Here is an 18,273-nt window from a genome sequence, read left to right on the forward strand (position 1 = left end):
GGTTTGTCCTCCAATTAAAAACTTGTTTGTATAGAGTCTCTAATAAAATAATTATTTAATTTGTTTTCATTCTTGACATTTTATTTTAATCTTTGATAAATTAATGAATTTTTTTAGTTCCTTATAAGTTTTGTCCATTTTGTATTAGTTTCTTTTGAAGAAGATTTAATAACAAATAGACAAATTCATTAGGAACTTGAAATAAAATTCATTAATTTATCGGAGCAAAAAATAATATAAAAAATAAAAATAAAAATATTATTTTATTAGAGACTTATTAAAAAAAATATTTATAAGAGATCCAAAATAAAGTTTTTAATTTATCAAAAACTAAAAATGTATTTTAACTTTTTTTTAATGTACTTTAAATATTTCTTCTGATAATAAGAGACTAATTCGTTTTAAGCCAACGATTTGGAAGAAAATATGTGTACATTAAAAAAATTACTCTAAACATAACTTTTGATTTAGATCAATGGGTGCCCATATTTTTCACTAATTAAAGTTGTACAATCAAATATGTGGCTTTGTGAATTGTTAAGAGTCAGGGCAACTAAAGCAGGTAACCTTGGCGTATTGAGTTGCTTCACAGTTTAACACTGCCACTTTTGGCACCTAGTTGCATTAAAATATGAGAAATTATACTTTTACAACAAGTCTTATAACAAAGAAAGAAAAGTTAGAAAAGAAAAAAAATTAAAATATAATAAATAAAATGATAGAAAAGGATAAATGCATGTTATATAAATTGTTGTAAGAATTATTATATATATATCATATTTATTAAAATATTATGGCTTGTATTACAAGAGATTCCCATGTCTCTCTCAGAGTGGATGTGCCTTATGTTCTTCCTCCCAATCTAGTTGGTTCCTGATCCTGTATTTGCAATGTCGCTAGCTTCCTGCATTTTGTTAAGTTTTCAGAACATTTAATCTGAAATATAAAATTTTATTTTAGAATGATCTTTTCAAAATATAAAAAGTTATATTCTAAAATATTAAATACTTTTGTGGAATGTAATTTTACATTCTAAATTAAGTGCAAGAAGCAATATGGGATTTTCCATCTTTTACATTCTTGTAGACCATGATTTGAGGGATTCGTTTGATCCCTCTTTTGCTGGATAATTTTTTATCTTTGACTTAAAAAAGAAAAAGAAGAAGAAGCAATATGGAAGATAAAAAAATAACTGCCCCAATTAAATTTGAGACCTCAAACAGTCATTCCAATCATTCATCATTAATCCATCAAAAAAATGAGTAGAGTTAAATTAGATCCATATTTTCATTGTGTCAAAAATTCCGACTCAACATAATCCGAGATCAATGAGTTGGTTTGACCGGCCAATTTGTTAAGAAAATATCATAAATATTGTAATCATTATTTTCATCTTAATTTTTCTCTTTAAATTTTATAATCAAATATAATTAAAAAGACCGATGAAAATATAATTAAAAATATAAATGCCGTAAAACATTAAAATTAGTAAATTAAGGAACCAATTTATAAATTGATACTTATGACAGGATCATAAACTTTAAGCTAAATTGTTTATTTATTACAAAAAAAATTCCTTCACATGATTTTACAATTTTAAACAACAAAATTAATGAAGCTATATTAAATTATATATTCATTTTAAAGAATGAACTTCAATTTAGTCCACGGACAATATAATTTCATGCAAATATAGTAGTACCTAAGCATATAAAAATATAAAGTTTAATGCACATGCATATTGATTGAGAGTATAAAACAATTTTACATTGTCATATAATTACGAATCATTATTTGAATTACTTTAAAATAATTATTTTAAAAGTCAATAAAATTATTATACATAATAGGTTGTCATTGAATGATTATGTAAAACTTTTTATACGGTCAAAAATATAATTAAAAATGACTAATATATCGGCTCAACCAATTCACAACTTGACTTTTGGTTGGTTATATAAATTGGGTTATGCGAATTCAACATTTGAAATTTTCTAAACCAACCAACTCATTTAGCATGTAAGAGAATCTTCAATGGAAGAATTTATTTTGGATTCTTTGACCACTTTTTGAGTCTCCTGATATTACATAGGATGCAATAATTTTTACCATATTTTGTTCTAGTGGTAGAACCCAATTTGATTTCTTAGATTTTACTTGTAAAAAAAATAGTCTCTCTTTTCTCTCAAATGATATTAAAAAACAATATTTCTTGGAGAGAAAAAAAGTTCTCGAGAATTTTTACCCAAGAATCTAAGCTCCAGTACGAAAGACTCTTGAGAGAGAATAATGATAGATCTAATGGACAAAAATTCTTAAACCCCATTAAAAATGTTATTATATGAGTGACCCGACATATAAAACTTATTTCAACATCATTATACTAAATCACGACATTTACATAAATTTAAAGCACATATTTTGAGGCATAACAGTAACCATCAGAGAATAATTATAATTAATTTCAACAATGATCATACAATCCACAAATATTACATACAACATCAATTTATAAATTAGAGAATTAATACAAGTTGGTCTTCATGGGTTTTGTAATTTTGTTTGTCTTAGCTTACAAGTTCATAGTGGATCTTAGAGTGATTCTTAGGGCTCCCTAACATTTTTCCTAGGATTTTCTTGATTTTAAATTCATTTTTAGTCTTAGAATTACCAAATAAAGTCTTCTAATATCCAATATCAAGTTGTTGTCCTATTTCACAAAGTTTCACTCTTAAACTTGTCTTCAAATTTTTAAGTGTTTCAGAACTCGATTTTTCATAAATTCTACATGTTACCCCATATTTTCACACCTAAAAATCATTTTTGAAGTCAAATATTTAAGAAAAACAATTCATACTTCCATAACCACCATTTTAATTTTGTGACAGATTTAATCCTATAAAATATCCTTAAACTAGTTTTGTTCATAACTTTTGCTAGAAAACTCCAATTTAAGGCTAACCCTATGTTTTAACATTCAAATAACTCATTTTTAACCTTAAAACTTCCAGAAAAAACAATATATCAATCAGTTCCAGTCATGGAAGCATATACGAAATTTTAAACATCACAACAACATGTAATGAAACATAGCTTCCAAAGATAGCAAAGTTAACGTTTAAGAAGTGAAAAAGACCCCCCTTACCTTAAATAAAGCTTCCAAGAAATGTTCAAGGGAAAAAATCTCATATCTTGAAGTCTCAAGCTTCAAGGGATGAAAAACAAAATTTTGGAACCAAACATAAGGACTTTGTCCGAAAATGATGAAGAAATGAGTAGAAAAGAAGAGATTTAAGAGCTTTTTACCAAAGCTTTAAGAGAAGGAGTCTCAAGACACTACTATAGAGCTTGGAAGAAGATGGAAATGGTGTTCTCTTCCGCCTTGAAGTTCTCATGCAAGAAGAAGAAAATGAAGGTTCAAGTTATGCTTTTTGGAGAGAAAATGGTGAGAAATAATGCAAAGCTTTGCCAAATGCTATTGATAAGTTCGCTTGACAAGCTTGAATGACCATTTGATGGCCATGTTGGAGGCGCCAAAGGGCATCATATATGGGTATTTTGCCTTTTGAACTTTTAAACAAAAATGGCTAAAGTAGACTTAAGCAAAAATAGTAAAAAAAAATTTGCTAAAACTAATAAATCTTATCTTAAGCTTTTAAATTAGTGTGCTAACTTCCTAGATTAGTGTGTTAACCTTCCTTGAGATATGTGTACTTAGAGGGAATCTTGCACAGATTCCACTCACATAGAGATAAATTATACGACGATTCAATGCGTAGTACAATTCTTGCACAATTGACAATCTAACTAAGACAATTTCTATTTTTCTACCAAATTTTACTTAATCAATCACATACATACATGCATGCATATATATGCATAGCACGAGATTTTATAATTAAAAACATATAGCTACTGAAATTAAATTCATACGTGTACAAATGACATAACACAATTTTGTCTATGAGTCTGAGTTGTAATTTTGCAGAGTGTTACAACTCTAACTTATTTTAATTATTCTTCATCATATAATCAGCCACTTTAATTAGTCACCAACTAATTGAACTAAAATTCTATTTTTAAACTAGTTGTATAGTCATTTATGAAAATGCCATTGATTTTAAACTCTTATCACTTAATTACCCATCTTCTAATTCTATGAAATCTAGATCACCATTAATCAACCTTAACTATCCCTACTTAATTTTTAACTTTACTTTCATTAATTACTAGACCAAAATTTAATTATTAACATCTAGGCCATTAATGAGTTGACCATTATTTGACCAGAGAATTTTCTTTGAACTATTCTTATTCTTTTTAGACTTTAGCTTAAAAATTTAAGAGATTAACCATGCTTAGGTATCATGTGGTACCATCTCATTTTCTACCACTTCAATAGTCTAAAAACACTACTCAATCATACAACAAAGAAATACCATTGTCTACCACATACACATGAAAATTTGGGATGTTACAAGGGGAAAACAAGTTGAAGGAGACCCAAAAGTATCTAGCACACATAGATTTAAGCAACTTGTATTTAAGTTTGTTAGATCAATAGCAAATGTGTTGTGGTATGTGACTCAAAATCACCAAAGCCATAAATGGGAAGGATTCAATTGTTGATGTCATAACTAAATTTCAGTTATCATAACTGAATTCAGTTGTCATAACTGAATTGGTGACTTGGCACTAAAGGAAAAAATTTGTTCCTAGAGCTAGCAACTAGAGTATATATACTCTTGATCATGTAATTCAGAGAGAGTTTTTCTTTTGTAGAAAAACAGAGAGAGAGTTCAACAGAAAAGGAGAGCTAGGAGATTGACAGAGGTTTTGAAAAAGTGAAACCGAGAGAGATCAAGCTAGTTGCTGCTTGTATTTTTCATGATCAATATGATGATGATGAGCTGCCATTTCTCGTGGATGTAGGCACATTGCTGAACCACGTTAAATCTGGTGTTGATCCTTGGTTGCTTGCTTTGCTGTGTTTTCTGTTTTTCTTTGATCTTGTGCAGGTTCTACAGGTAACAGAACCAGTAGTAAAACCAACAAGTGGCGCCGTCTGTGGAGACAAGATCAAGAAAGATGGGAACAACAAAGTTTCCGTCAACTTCAATGTTTTAAAGGCTCTTGAACGTTTCAGCTTCCAAAGGCTTGCTTAACGACACTTGCTCGCTAAGCGAGAGTAAATGAATTTTAACTTAGCGAGTTGGGCGCGCTAAACGCAAGAAGAGACAACGACCTCGCTGGGCAGGCTGGGCGAGCACATCTCTAACCGATCCTCTTCTAGGGTTTTTCAACCCGCTAAGCGAGCTGAATGCCTCGCTTAGCGGATGCCACTCACTGAGTGGATCTGCCTCGCTTAGCTAGTCATCAGCTACTTGAACCTTCTCTTCTTTTGGCCAAAAACTGAAGTAGTTTCAACATTAATTCACAAAATTAGAGTATCTGCTATATAAAATCACAATAAACATGAAAATATGTACAATTCCTAAAAAAAGAACCATAAATTAGAGGTAAAGCGCCAATTCTGTGCAAATATCCAATACAAAACAAAGTTGTGAATAGCGACTGACAATAACATTGACATGGCTAGGGTGTATAGAGTATACTTCGAGAACACGCACTTATAAAATGACTGAAGTCGCGCTTGTTCAACCTCCTCCAACAGGACCTTCCTTTTTCAAAACTATTATAACATGTTAAGATGAATTTGTGATTTGGGGTTGAGGGTTCTTGATTTGGGGTTGTGATTTGAGATTCTTGATTTGTGGTTCTTGACCTATTCTAGGTTATGTTCTTGTTATGGGTTGTGTTCTTCATTTGGGTTCTAGATTATGTTTTCCATCTGGATTCTTAGATGTTGTTCTTGCGTTTATAGAATGAACATGTTTATAGAAAAAAATGTATTTTGTGATGATTTTTAGCCACCAATAATTTTATATTTTTAATGATGCTAGATCTGCCCTAATAGAATGGCTACTTTGAACCTTTTAATTAAGATAGGACCAAAGCGGATTTTCTAAAAAAATAAAGGACTAAACTGAATATAAAAAAAATATAAGATAAAAGATCAAATAAATCATTTAATCTACAATGATTAGTTAAGTTATATCAATATAATTTGATTTCTCCTAAAAAAACGTTGATCTACTTAATTTTATTGCCCTATATACATTTGTACATGCGCATATAATGTTTTTATTACTAAATAAAGATTAATACAAATTATATATTGAATTAAATATAAATAATACATACGTGGATAAGATTATTATATTGACTTAACTATAATTTTAAAAAATTAATATTACCAAATATTAATAAGAAATTTTAAAGAAATGTAATAATTTCTTTTGCATTAGATTTATGACACACATAAATTAACCTATTACTTTATTTAGTTCATTACTATCATTAGCAATAGATCTAATTTTTCTTATCATAATGAACACACATTTCTATTTTTAAGAAAATAATAAATTACCAAATTAGTAATTATTTAATGGGAAAATTATGTTTTTATAGTCTTTATACTTTTACTTTTTTAGTTTCTGAAGTTTTATATCGTCAAATTTTGTCCCTATGCTTTAGTAAAAATTCGTCATGAGGATTTTTTTATTTTTAAATTAATTACAATGACATGATTTTTTTTTTAAAAAAGAAGTTATTAAAATGTCTCTACCAAACACATCAAACCTTAATTTTCAATGACTTCATTCTTGTCTTCATTTTCATCTTCATTCTTCAAAAGTTCATGTTGCATATCTATGAATCCGCACGATTCCTCATCCATATTTGTACGGGTCCGTACGCTTAATACAAATTCTTAAAAAATAATACAATATGCATATATTGACATTGGAATTTAATATAAGTGTGACTATATTTTATAAATGATGAAAAGAAACACAAATAAGCATAATTTATAATATAAAATGAAATGAAATTAAATTCTTTAACATGACAAAAAAGTATCTAATAAAAAACTTGTATTAAATAAATACTCCACTAAAATTTATGACAACTAAACATAACTATGATGTCACACATAAATCGTCTTAATCTCATCATTTTTTGTCCATAGTCCTTGAAAAAAAATTGCTTCCAAATTTGATCCATCAAGAGAAAGAGTAACAACTTCAAGAATTTCATCCCCTTCAAGTGGATCCCATTCATTTCTACCGATATCCCACATTTAGCTCTCACCCTCTTTATAACTCTTAGTCTTTCCTTATAAAAAGATAATATTTTTAAGGTCAAATATGCTTTTGATCCCTAATAAATACTCAATTTTTATGTTTGTTCCCTAATTAATTTTTGCTTTACATTGAGTCCCTAATAAAATAACACTTTTATTTTTTATCCTTGATGTTTTGTTTTAGTCCCCGATAAATAAATAAAAAAAATGGGAAATGTTTATTTTGGAGCAAACAAAAAATTTGCTAATTTATTAGGGACTAAAAATAAGTGTCAAGGACTAAAAATAAAATTATTGTTTTATTAGAGACTCATTGCAAAATAAAAATTTATTAGGAAATAAATACGAATATTTATCAAAGATCAAAAACATATTTAAGTTTATTTTTAATTATTGGACTTAAAAAAAGTACCCAAATTAACTTTCCAATTTTAAAAAAAAAATATTGGTACATATCTAGTACGAGTATCCAATGAGTATTGGGTATGAGTACCCACTATTTAATTAAACAGTGAATATAATAATGAATTTCACCTTATTTACAAATTATCGATGACAATTTTATTTTGGTCATACCTATTTATTCCTTAAGCTACCATATATAAGTTGTTTATATTCCTCCGACAGCTCTTCTAAATCTACAAAGCAGTTCACCAATTTTACAACCAAAGTTAAAATTGCAGTTTTCAGAAATAAAATTTCCCAAATTGAAAGGTAGCTATATTAATTCATTTTGCCACTGTCTCCACACCATCACTCTTGTTACAACCATCAGTATCCATAGTTCTCCTCTGTACTGTCTTGTAAGTGTAACTCCTTGCCAAGAAGAGAAAGGCACACAAATCCAAAGCATTGATGACAGCCAACATCCAATAAAACCTATCCAAACGACTTGAATTTATGTCCTTCCCAATCCAACTCTTGCCATTTTTCCCTGTGACATGGTTCACAATGATGATTAGAAAGCTGCTTAAGAAGTTTCCCACTCCAGTCACACTGAGATATAAAGCCATTCCTATGCTTCTCATTGAGTCAGGAACTTGGTCATAGAAATACTCTTGCAACCCAACAAGAGAAAATGAATTTGCAATGCCAAGTATCAAGTATTGGGGTATCAACCACATCACACTCATTGTCCTTTGTCCAACGATTCTTAGTCTCTTTGCTTCTACTAAGGCAGCAGCAACCATGACTATGACTGAGAATGTCATGCCAATGCTGATCCTCCTAAGGATGCTGATGCCTCTTTCATTGCCTGTGACTTTCCTTAGAATTGGAACAATGACCCTATCGTATATTGGGAGAGATATTAAGACACCAATTGCCGCAACAGAAACAAGGGAAGCAGGTGGCAGTGTGAAACTTTCGGTCATCTTTAAATTCATGGTAGTTGCTTGCTTGACAAAAAGTGTTGAGGCTTGTGCCCAGCATACTCCAGTTGTTAATGAAGTTAGCCATATGGGAACTACATTTAGAACAAGTTTTGTCTCCTCCACTCTTGTCACTGTTGCTAATCTCCATGCATTATCTTTCTGCTCAACATATTTCTCTTCAATTATTGCAGCCTTGTCTAGAAAACTATTTATTGAATTCATAGAGTATTAATTTCAATGATATTTGTAGGTAGTAGGTTGGTTCAAGTCTATCTTTCTTACTGCTAAATTAACAATCATTTAAAAAATAGATACACTCCATTGAACTCTAACAACCAAAATAAGACAAAACTTAGATGTAATTCTTTAGGTGTTGTTCTCCGATTAAAATTAGAGTTTCATCTCAATAAGATGATAACCTATGTTGACCTTTAATTTAAACCTTTGTTTGGTAGATTATTGATGTAAAACTCCAATTCTGATTGGAAAACAACACCAAAAGCATCTAAATAACTGCATTTTAGTTTTGTCCCAAAAATTTTAGTCTCAATTTGACAAGGTCCATGTGTGATACCTGAGTCCGCTAGTGTGGCTCAGAAGCCTTCCTTGCGACTTCTCTAACTCTGGGATTTCATACAAAAGAGCTGGATTTGAAGGACAAGACAAATTCCTTTTCCTAATTGCTGCAACTAAAACCTGTAAAATTGGCCTAAAAGGGTTTCCTGCTGGCTGCTTGTACCTATAAAAAGGCCTCCCTGCATAGAAAGCTATGGTAGTGAGAGCCATGAGAATAGTGATGATGAGACTAGCAACTCCCCAACTGACAAAGTCTTGAACATAAACAACCACTGTTGCACCAAGCAGCATAGCAAAGCACACAGTAAAGCTCCACCAGTTGAAGAAGGATGTCTTCTTCTTCCTTTCTTCCCGGTGATCGTCGTTGAATTGATCAGCTCCAAAGCTTTGCAAGCATGGTTTGTGTCCCCCAGTGCCCAAGGAGATGCAGTAAATGGCAAGGAAGAAAGCCACTTCATGAGCCACCCTAGGCTGATTATTGTTGTTTGGCTTTAGACTTGGGATGAATTGTGACAGAATCAAGAGGCTTAATCCCTGGTTTGACAAGTAAAAATTAGGTTTATTTTTCATGGAAACAATTAATATATGAGAGCTTGCATTTGATGTGTAAACAGAATTATCAGTATCTCCGGTATGATTATAAGCATCATACTTAAAAAATTTCAATTTTTTGTCAAAATGACTACCGGTTTGGCTTTTTTAAAAGAAATTTGATAATTCTCTGCTTCATTTTTTCCCCTCCAATTGTTCCAATTCGTCTATAAAAGAAATTCAAATTTATTTTCAGGATTAAAGGAGTCTCAAATTGATCAAAGACAGGATATATGAAGTGTAGAACCGCACATTACCAAGTTATAATAAAAACATGTTGCACATTGATTAAAAAATTGGATTTACCATTAAGTATACGAGGGAAGAAAATATGATCATGTTAAATCCACCAGTGTAGGCATCAGCAACAAATCCCCCAACCAGAGGCATCAAGGTTGTTGTTCCTGCCCAGTAGTTTACACTCTTGGCAGCTGTACTGAGGTCTTGATGGATCACTTTAGTCAGGTACGTGATAAGATTAGAGAACATCGCAAAGTAGCTTATCCTTTCACTAAATTCAAATACTGCTCCATATATTGAAACAGAATCACAAAGTTAAGTTCATGTTAATTAAATACATCTGTTATGCAATTTAATTCGTGACTACTCCCTAACTCCAATAAATCTCAAGACAGTTTAATTATGCTAAAATTGTGTGGAGTACCAAGCTGTAAAGATGGAAATTTGATTTTATCTGGTTTTGGAATGCAATGCACCTTTACTTTGAAGATCATTTGGCAGTTTCTACTGCCTATCGTGACATTGTATGAACACCTTTTTCTTAACTAAAATTTGGTTGCTGAATGTCTTTTTTACGGGGGAAGGATTAATTAACTTTTTAGTTCTCATTTTATTTGAATTTTCTTTAGTCTCTCAAATTTTTTTGACCAGTTTTAATCTCTCATAAATTTCTCTATTCCATTAATCTTTGCACATGACATTATTTTAAAATCACCATTTTTGTTTCAATTTTCGTTTTTAATCCTTCAAAAAATAATTTGACCATTTTTTTAGGGACAGAAAGCGGTCATTTTTTTAGAGACTAAAAACAATCAATTTATTTTTTCCAAAGGCCAAAAATCAGAATATTATTTTGGCAATTTAATTTTTTTTAAAATATCATGTGACTATTACATTATCATTAGCTGTTCACGTTAACAGTTAACAGTAGGAAATGAAAATAAAACGGACAATATAAGAGACCAAAACTGATCAAAATATTTTTTAAGAACCAAAAGTGAAAACTCATAAAATGAGAGTAAAATGTTAATTATCCTTTTTGCATTTACCATGATTATAATCTCTTAACGGAGATTCAAACTTACCCTTTGAATTGTTTGAGGCCATATGGTTAGCAAACAGCCATTAATAAGGTTAAAAATTAACTAAAAAACATTGCTTAATTGTTTGATGCATAAAAACTCTTGTAAATTTCTTACTAAGAACAAAAAGAGAAGCTTTCCATACACCCGTGGAAGCACGGAAAGCAAGTCTTCCTTTATAATCCACAGATGCATCATGCACCCATTTCTCTTCTTCACTTGTACCTTCCTTCCTCTTCTCCATTTCTTACTCCATTTGACAATGCCAAAAGGGTCTTCCCAGGGAGGGCCTGCTCCATAGACAAAGAAAATGAGAATGTGATATCTGTGGTTGGTGGCCTCATCAGTGACACTTGAAATTAATGTAGTAATGAAAATTGTTACCTTCGCTTGGTTAATTATGCACTATGAGCTTGTTGAAAGAGATCCTGCAATATAACCAAACTTACAAATATGAAGTTTTTATAATCAAACTTAATATTGAGTGAGCTAGTAATTTGTTCATTCAAATGACAATCTCAACCGCGGAATTCGATGTACAAACGCTTAGAAGTGTTTGATGAACAAGTTAATGAAATATAAATTGTAATAAAATGCTGTATTTATATAAATTTTTAATGTAATTTTATATTTTATAAAAAAACATTTTTTAGATATATAATTTTTTAAGATTAAAATATGTTTTTATTCTTAATAAATACTCAATTTTTGGTTTGTCCTCCAATTAAAAATTTGTTTGTATAGAGTCTCTAATAAAATAATTATTTAATTTGTTTTGATTCTTGACATTTTATTTTAATCTTTGATAAATTAATGAATTTTTTTAGTTCCTTATAAGTTTTGTTCATTTTGTATTAGTTTTTTTAAGAAGATTTAATAACAAATAGACAAATTCATTAGGAACTTGAAATAAAATTCATTAATTTATCGGAGTAAAAAATATTATAAAAAATAAAAATAAAAATATTATTTTATTAGAGACTTATTAAAAAAAATATTTATTAAAGATCCAAAATAAAGTTTTTAATTTATCAAAAACTAAAAAATATTTTAACTTTTTTTTAATGTACTTTAAATATTTCTTCCGATAATAAGAGACTAATTCGTTTTAAGTCAACGATTTGGAAGAAAATATGTGTACATTAAAAAAATTACTCTAAAAATAACTTTTGATTTAGATCAATGGGTGCCCATATTTTTCACTAATTAAAGTTGTACAATCAAATATGTGGCTTTGTGAATTGTTAAGAGTCAGGGCAACTAAAGCAGGTAACCTTGGCGTAGTGAGTTGCTTCACAGTTTAACACTGCCACTTTTGGCACCTAGTTGCATTAAAATATGAGAAATTATACTTTTACAACAAGTCTTATAACAAAGAAAGAAAAGTTAGAAAAGAAAAAAAAATATAATAAATAAAATGATAGAGAGGGATAAATGCATGTTATATAAATTGTTGTAAGAATTATTGTATGTATATTATATTTATTAAAATATTATGGCTTGTATTACAAGAGATTCCCATGTCTCTCTCCAAGTGGATGTGCCTTTTGTTCTTCCTCCCAATCTAGTTGGTTCCTGATCCTGTATTTGCAATGTCGCTAGCTTCCTGCATTTTGTTAAGTTTTCAGAACATTTAATCTGAAATATAAAATTTTATTTTAGAATGATCTTTTCAAAATATAAAAAGTTATATTCTAAAATAAATACTTTTGTGGAATGTAATTTTAAATTCTAAATTAAGTGCAAGAAGCAATATGGGATTTTCCATCTTTTACATTCTAAATTAAGTCTATCTTCTTGTAGACCATGATTTGAGTGATTCGTTTGATCCCTCTTTTGCTGAATAATTTTTTATCTTTGACTTAAAAAAGAAAAAGAAGAAGAAGCAATATGGAAGATAAAAAAATAACTGCCCCAATTAAATTTGAGACCTCAAACAGTCATTCCAATCATTCATCATTAATCCATCAAAAAAATGAGTAGAGTTAAATTAGATCCATATTTTCATCGTGTCAAAAATTGCGACTCAACATAATCCGAGATCAATGAGTTGGTTTGACCGGCCAATTTATTAAGAAAATATTATAAATATTGTAATCATTATTTTCATCTTAATTTTTCTCTTTAAATTTTATAATCAAATATAATTAAAAAGGCCGATGAAAATATAATTAAAAAGAGAAATACCGTAAAACATTAAAATTAGTAAATTAAGGAACCAATTTATTAATTGATACTTATGAGAGGATCATAAACTTTAAGCTAAATTTTTTATTTATTACAAATAAAATTCCTTCACATGATTTTACAATTTTAAACATAACAAAATTAATGAAGCTATATTAAATTATATATTCATTTTAAAGAATGAACTTTAATTTAGTCCACGAACAATAAAATTTCATGCAAATATAGTAGTACCTAAGCATATAAAAATATAAAGTTTAATGCACAAGCATATTTATTGAGAGTATAAAACAATTTTACACTGTGATATAATTATAAATTATTATTTGAATTATTTTTAGATATTTATTTTAAAAAGTCAATAAAATTATTATACATGATAGGTTGTCATTGAATGATTATGTAAAACATTTTATACGGTCAAAAATACAATTGAAAAAGATTAATATGACTGTTCAACCAATCCACAACTTGACTTTTGGTTGGTTATATAAATTGGGTTATGCAAATTGAACATTTGAACTTTTCTAAACCAACCAACTCATTTAGCATGTAAGAGAATCTTCAATGGAAGGATTTATTTTGGATTCTTTGACCACTTTTTGAGTCTGGTGATATTACATAGGATGCAATAATTTTTATCATATTTTGTTTTAGTGGTAGAACCCAATTTGATTTCTTAGATTTTACTTGTAAAAAAAAATAGAGTCTCTCTTTTCTCTCAAATGATATTAAAAAACAGTATTTTTTGGAGAGAGAAAAAGTTCTCAGGAATTTTTACCTAAGAATCCAACCTCCAATACGAAAGACTCTTGAGCAAGAATAATGATAGATCTGATGGACAAATATTCTTAAACCCCATTAAAAATGTTGTTATATGAGTGACCCGACGTATAAAACTTATTTCAACATCATTATACTAAATCACGACATTTACATAAATTTAAAACATATTTTGAGGCATAATAGTAACCATCAGAAAACAATTATAATTAATTTCAACATTGATCAATACAATCCACAAATATTACATACAACATCAATTTATAAATTAGAGAATTAATACAAGTTGGTCTTCATGGGTTTTGTAATGTTGTTTGTCTTAGCTTACAAGTTCATAGTAGATCTTAGAGTGGTTCTTAGGGCTCCCTAACACTTTTCCTAGGATTTTCTTGAATTTAAATCTGTTTTTAGTCTTAGAATTACCAAATAAAGTCTTCTAATGTCCAATATCAAGTTGTTGTCCTATTTCACAAAGTTTCACTCTTAAACTTGTCTTCAAATTTTTAAGTGTTTCAGAACTCGATTTTTCATAAATTCTACATTCTACCCCATATTTTCACACCTAAAAAATCATTTTTGAAGTCAAATATTTAAGAAAAACAACTCATACGTCCGTAACCACCATTTTAATTTTGTGACAGATTTAATCCTATAAAATATCCTTAAACTAGTTTTATTCATAACTTTTTCTAGAAACTCCAATTTAAGGCTAACCCTATGTTTTAACATTCAAATAACTCATTTTTAACCTTAAAACGTCTATAAAAAACTACATATCATTCAGTTCCAGTCACGGAAGCAGATACGAAATTTTAAAAATCGCATCATGTAATGAAACATAGCTTCCAAAGATAGCAAGGTTAGCGTTTAAGAAGTGAAAAAGACCCCCCCTTCCCTTAAATAAAGCTTCCAAGAAATGTTCAAGGGGAAAAAGCTCATATCTTGAAGTCTCAAGCTTCAAGGGATGAAAAAACAAAATTTTGGAACCAAACATAAGGACTTTGTACGAAAATGATGAAGAAATGAGTAGAAAAGAAGAGATTTAAGAGCTTTTTACCAAAGCTTTAAGAGAAGGAGTCTCAAGACACTACTATAGAGCTTGGAAGAAGATGGAAATGGTGTTCTCTTCCGTCTTGAAGTTCTCGTGCAAGAAGAAGAAAATGAAGGTTCAAGTTATGGTTTTTGGAGATAAAATGGTGAGAAATAATGCAAAGCTATGCTGAATGCTATTTATAAGTTCGCTTGACAAGCTTGAATGACCATTTGATGGCCATGTTGGACGCGCCAAAGGGCATCATATATGGGTATTTTGCCTTTTGAACTTTTAACCAAAAATGGCTAAAGTAGACTTAAGCAAAAATAGTAAAAAAAAAATTTGTTAAACTAATAAATCTTATTTTAATCTTTTAAATTAGTGTGCTAACTTCCTAGATTAGTGTGTTAACCTCCCTTGAGATATGTGTACTTAGAGGGAATCTTGCACAGATTCCACTCACATAGAGATAAATTACACTACGATTCAATGCATAGTACAATTCTTGCACAATTGAAAATCTAACTCAGACAATTTCTATTTTCCTACCAAATTTTACTAAATCAATCACATACATACATACATGCATGCATATATATGCATAACACATGATTTTATAATTAAAAGCATATAGCTACTGAAATTAAATTCATACGTGTACAAATGACATAACACAATTTTGTCTATGAGTCTGAGTTGTAATTTTGTAGGGTGTTACAACTCTAACTTATTTTAATTATTCTTCATCATATAATCAGCTACTTTAATTAGTCACCAACTAATTAAACTAAAGTTCTATTTTTAAACTAGTTGTATAGTCATTTATGAAAATGCCATTAATTTTAAACTCTTATCACTTTATTACCCATCTTCTAATTCTATGAAATCTAAATCACCATTAATCAACCTTAACTATCCCTACTTAATTTTTAACTTTACTTTCATTAATTACAAGACCAAAATTTAATTATTAACATCTAGGCCATTAATGAGTTTACCATTATTTGACCAGAGAATTTTCTCTGAACTATTCTTATTCTTTTTAGACTTTAGCTTAAAAATTTAAGAGATTAACCATGCTTAGGTATCATGTGGTACCATCTCATTTTCTACCACTTCAATAGTCTAAAAACACTACTCAATCATACAACAAAGCAATACCATTGTCTACCACATACACATGAAAATTTAGGATGTTACAAGGGGAAAACAAGTTGAAGGAGACCCAAAAGTATCTAGCACACATAGATTTAAGCAACTTGTATTTAAGTTTGTTAGATCAATAGCAAATGTGTGTGCTATGTGACTGAAAATCACCAAAGCCACAAATGTGAAGGATTCAATTGTTGATGTCATAACTGAATTTCAGTTATCAAAACTGAATTCAGTTGTCATAACTGAATTGATGACTTGGCACTAATGGAAAAGCTTTGTTCCTAGAGCTAGCAACTAGAGTATATATACTCTTGATCATGTAATTCAGAAATAGTTTTTCTTTTGCAGAAAAACAAAGAGAGAGTTCAACAGAAATGGAGAGCTAGGAGATTGAGAGAGGTTTTAAAAAAGTGAAACCGAGAGAGATCAAGCTAGCTGCTGATTGTATTGAGCTTGTATTTTTCATGATCAATGTGATGATGATGAGCTGCCATTTCTCGTGGATGTAGGCACATTGCTGAACCACGTTAAATCTGGTGTTGATCCTTGGTTGTTTGCTTTGCTGTGTTTTCTATTTTTCTTTGATCTTGTGCAGGTTCTATAGGTAGCAGAACCGGTAGCAAACCAACAAGTGGCACTGTCTGTGGGGACAAGATCAAGAAAGATGGAAACAACAAAGTACGATATTGAGAAGTTCTCAAGGGAAAATGATTTCGGGTTATGGAGGATCAGGATGGAAGTAATCTTGATTCAATATGGCTGTGCAAAAGCTCTTAAAGGAGAAGAAAGGATGTCTGAATCTCTAAGATCGAAGGAGAAATCAGAAATAATTGATAGAGCCAGAAGTGCAATCATACTATGCCTTGGAGATAAAGCTTTGAGAGAAGTTGCAAGAGAAAGGACAACAGCCTCAATATGGTTGAAATTGGAATCCTTGTATATGACAAAGTCTCTTGCAAATTGGCTATGCTTGAAGCAACAACTATACACCTTCAAGATGACAGAATCAAGAACAGTCACTGAGCAATTGGCTGATTTCACTAAGATCCTTGATGATTTGGAAAATATTGAAGTAAAGCTTGAAGAGGAGGATAAAGCTCTTTTGCTTATGAATTCCTTACCAAAATCCTTTGAATATTTCAAGGATGCAATTCTTTATGGCAAAGACCAAGACATTACCCTAGAAGAAGTCCAGACCTCAATAAGGACCAAGGAGATGCAAAAACAGCAAGACTCCAAATCTGAGGATAATGGTGAAAGCCTGAATATTTTAAGGGGAATGAGTGAAAAGAAGGGACCAAGAGGAAAGAAGTCCAGATCAAGGTCTTGGATTCAAAGAATGGCCAGAAAACAAAGTTCAAATGCTTTAATTGTCACAAGACTGGTCATTTCAAGAAAGACTGCCCAAACAGGATTAAGAAAGTATCTATGGACTCTACTGACATAGTTGAAGCCTCTTAAGGTTATGAGAGTGCAAATGTTTTAGTAGCTTCAAATACCAAAACACAAACAGAATGGATTATGGATTCTGGATGCTCATATCACGGAAGCTCGAGAAAGGACTATTTTGAAACCCTGGAACTAAAACCAGCAGGAACTGCACTGCTAGGAGACAACCACCCTTGCAAGGTACAAGGCATTGGAACTGTGAGACTGAAGATGTTTGATAACAGAGAGTACCTACTGAAAAATGTAAGGTACATTCCAAAACTCAAAAGAAATCTTATTTCCATAAACATGTTTGATGATCTAGGATATTCAACTAGAACTTTAGATGGTGTTCTTAAGGTTTGAAATAACAAGAACAAAAATAGTGGCTTGTTTATTCTTGAAGGTTCCACTATTATTGGACATGCATCAGTAGCTAGTAATACATTGATTGATAAAACAAAACTTTGGCATTTGAGATTAGGTCATGTTAGTGAAAGAGGATTACATGAACTTGAGAAACAAAATTTGTTAGGTGGTGATAAACTAGATAAACTTGAATTTTGTGATCATTGTGTGCTTGGTAAATCACATAGAATAAGCTTAGGCACTGGTATTCAT

General features: G+C 30.2%; 1 protein-coding gene and 1 long non-coding RNA gene across 2 annotated transcripts; both read right to left on the bottom strand.

Moving 5' to 3' along the window:
• Positions 1 to 287: 287 nt before the first annotated feature.
• On the bottom strand, positions 288 to 3,601 carry LOC106795142 (uncharacterized). Its single transcript, XR_001383385.3, has 3 exons — positions 3,307 to 3,601; positions 3,146 to 3,205; positions 288 to 904 (listed from the first exon to the last, which is right to left on the bottom strand). It is a non-coding gene; the product is annotated as an uncharacterized lncRNA (long non-coding RNA).
• Positions 3,602 to 7,677: 4,076 nt separating this feature from the next.
• Positions 7,678 to 11,640, bottom strand: LOC100794943 (protein NRT1/ PTR FAMILY 5.7). Its single transcript, XM_006591733.4, has 5 exons — positions 11,451 to 11,640; positions 11,184 to 11,356; positions 10,051 to 10,268; positions 9,152 to 9,687; positions 7,678 to 8,782 (listed from the first exon to the last, which is right to left on the bottom strand). Exons 2-5 carry the CDS (start codon positions 11,308 to 11,310, stop codon positions 7,933 to 7,935), a joined length of 1,731 nt encoding a protein of 576 aa, XP_006591796.1. The 5' UTR covers positions 11,311 to 11,356; positions 11,451 to 11,640; the 3' UTR covers positions 7,678 to 7,932.
• Positions 11,641 to 18,273: the final 6,633 nt, after the last annotated feature.

Source organism: Glycine max, chromosome 11 (genome assembly GCF_000004515.6).
Source record: "Glycine max cultivar Williams 82 chromosome 11, Glycine_max_v4.0, whole genome shotgun sequence".
Taxonomy (NCBI): Eukaryota; Viridiplantae; Streptophyta; class Magnoliopsida; order Fabales; family Fabaceae; genus Glycine; species Glycine max.

Excerpts from the sequence above, each read along its gene's own strand:
- LOC100794943 (XM_006591733.4), bottom strand. The coding sequence starts at position 11,310 with ATGGAGAAGAGGAAGGAAGGTACAAGTGAAGAAGAGAAATGGGTGCAT. Across the intron at positions 10,269-11,183 it reads AGCTTCTCTTTTTGTTCTTA|TATTTGAATTTAGTGAAAGG; the intron begins GTAAGAAATTTA and ends TATATGGAGCAG. Across the intron at positions 9,688-10,050 it reads CTTCCCTCGTATACTTAATG|GGATTAAGCCTCTTGATTCT; the intron begins GTAAATCCAATT and ends TTGTCAAACCAG.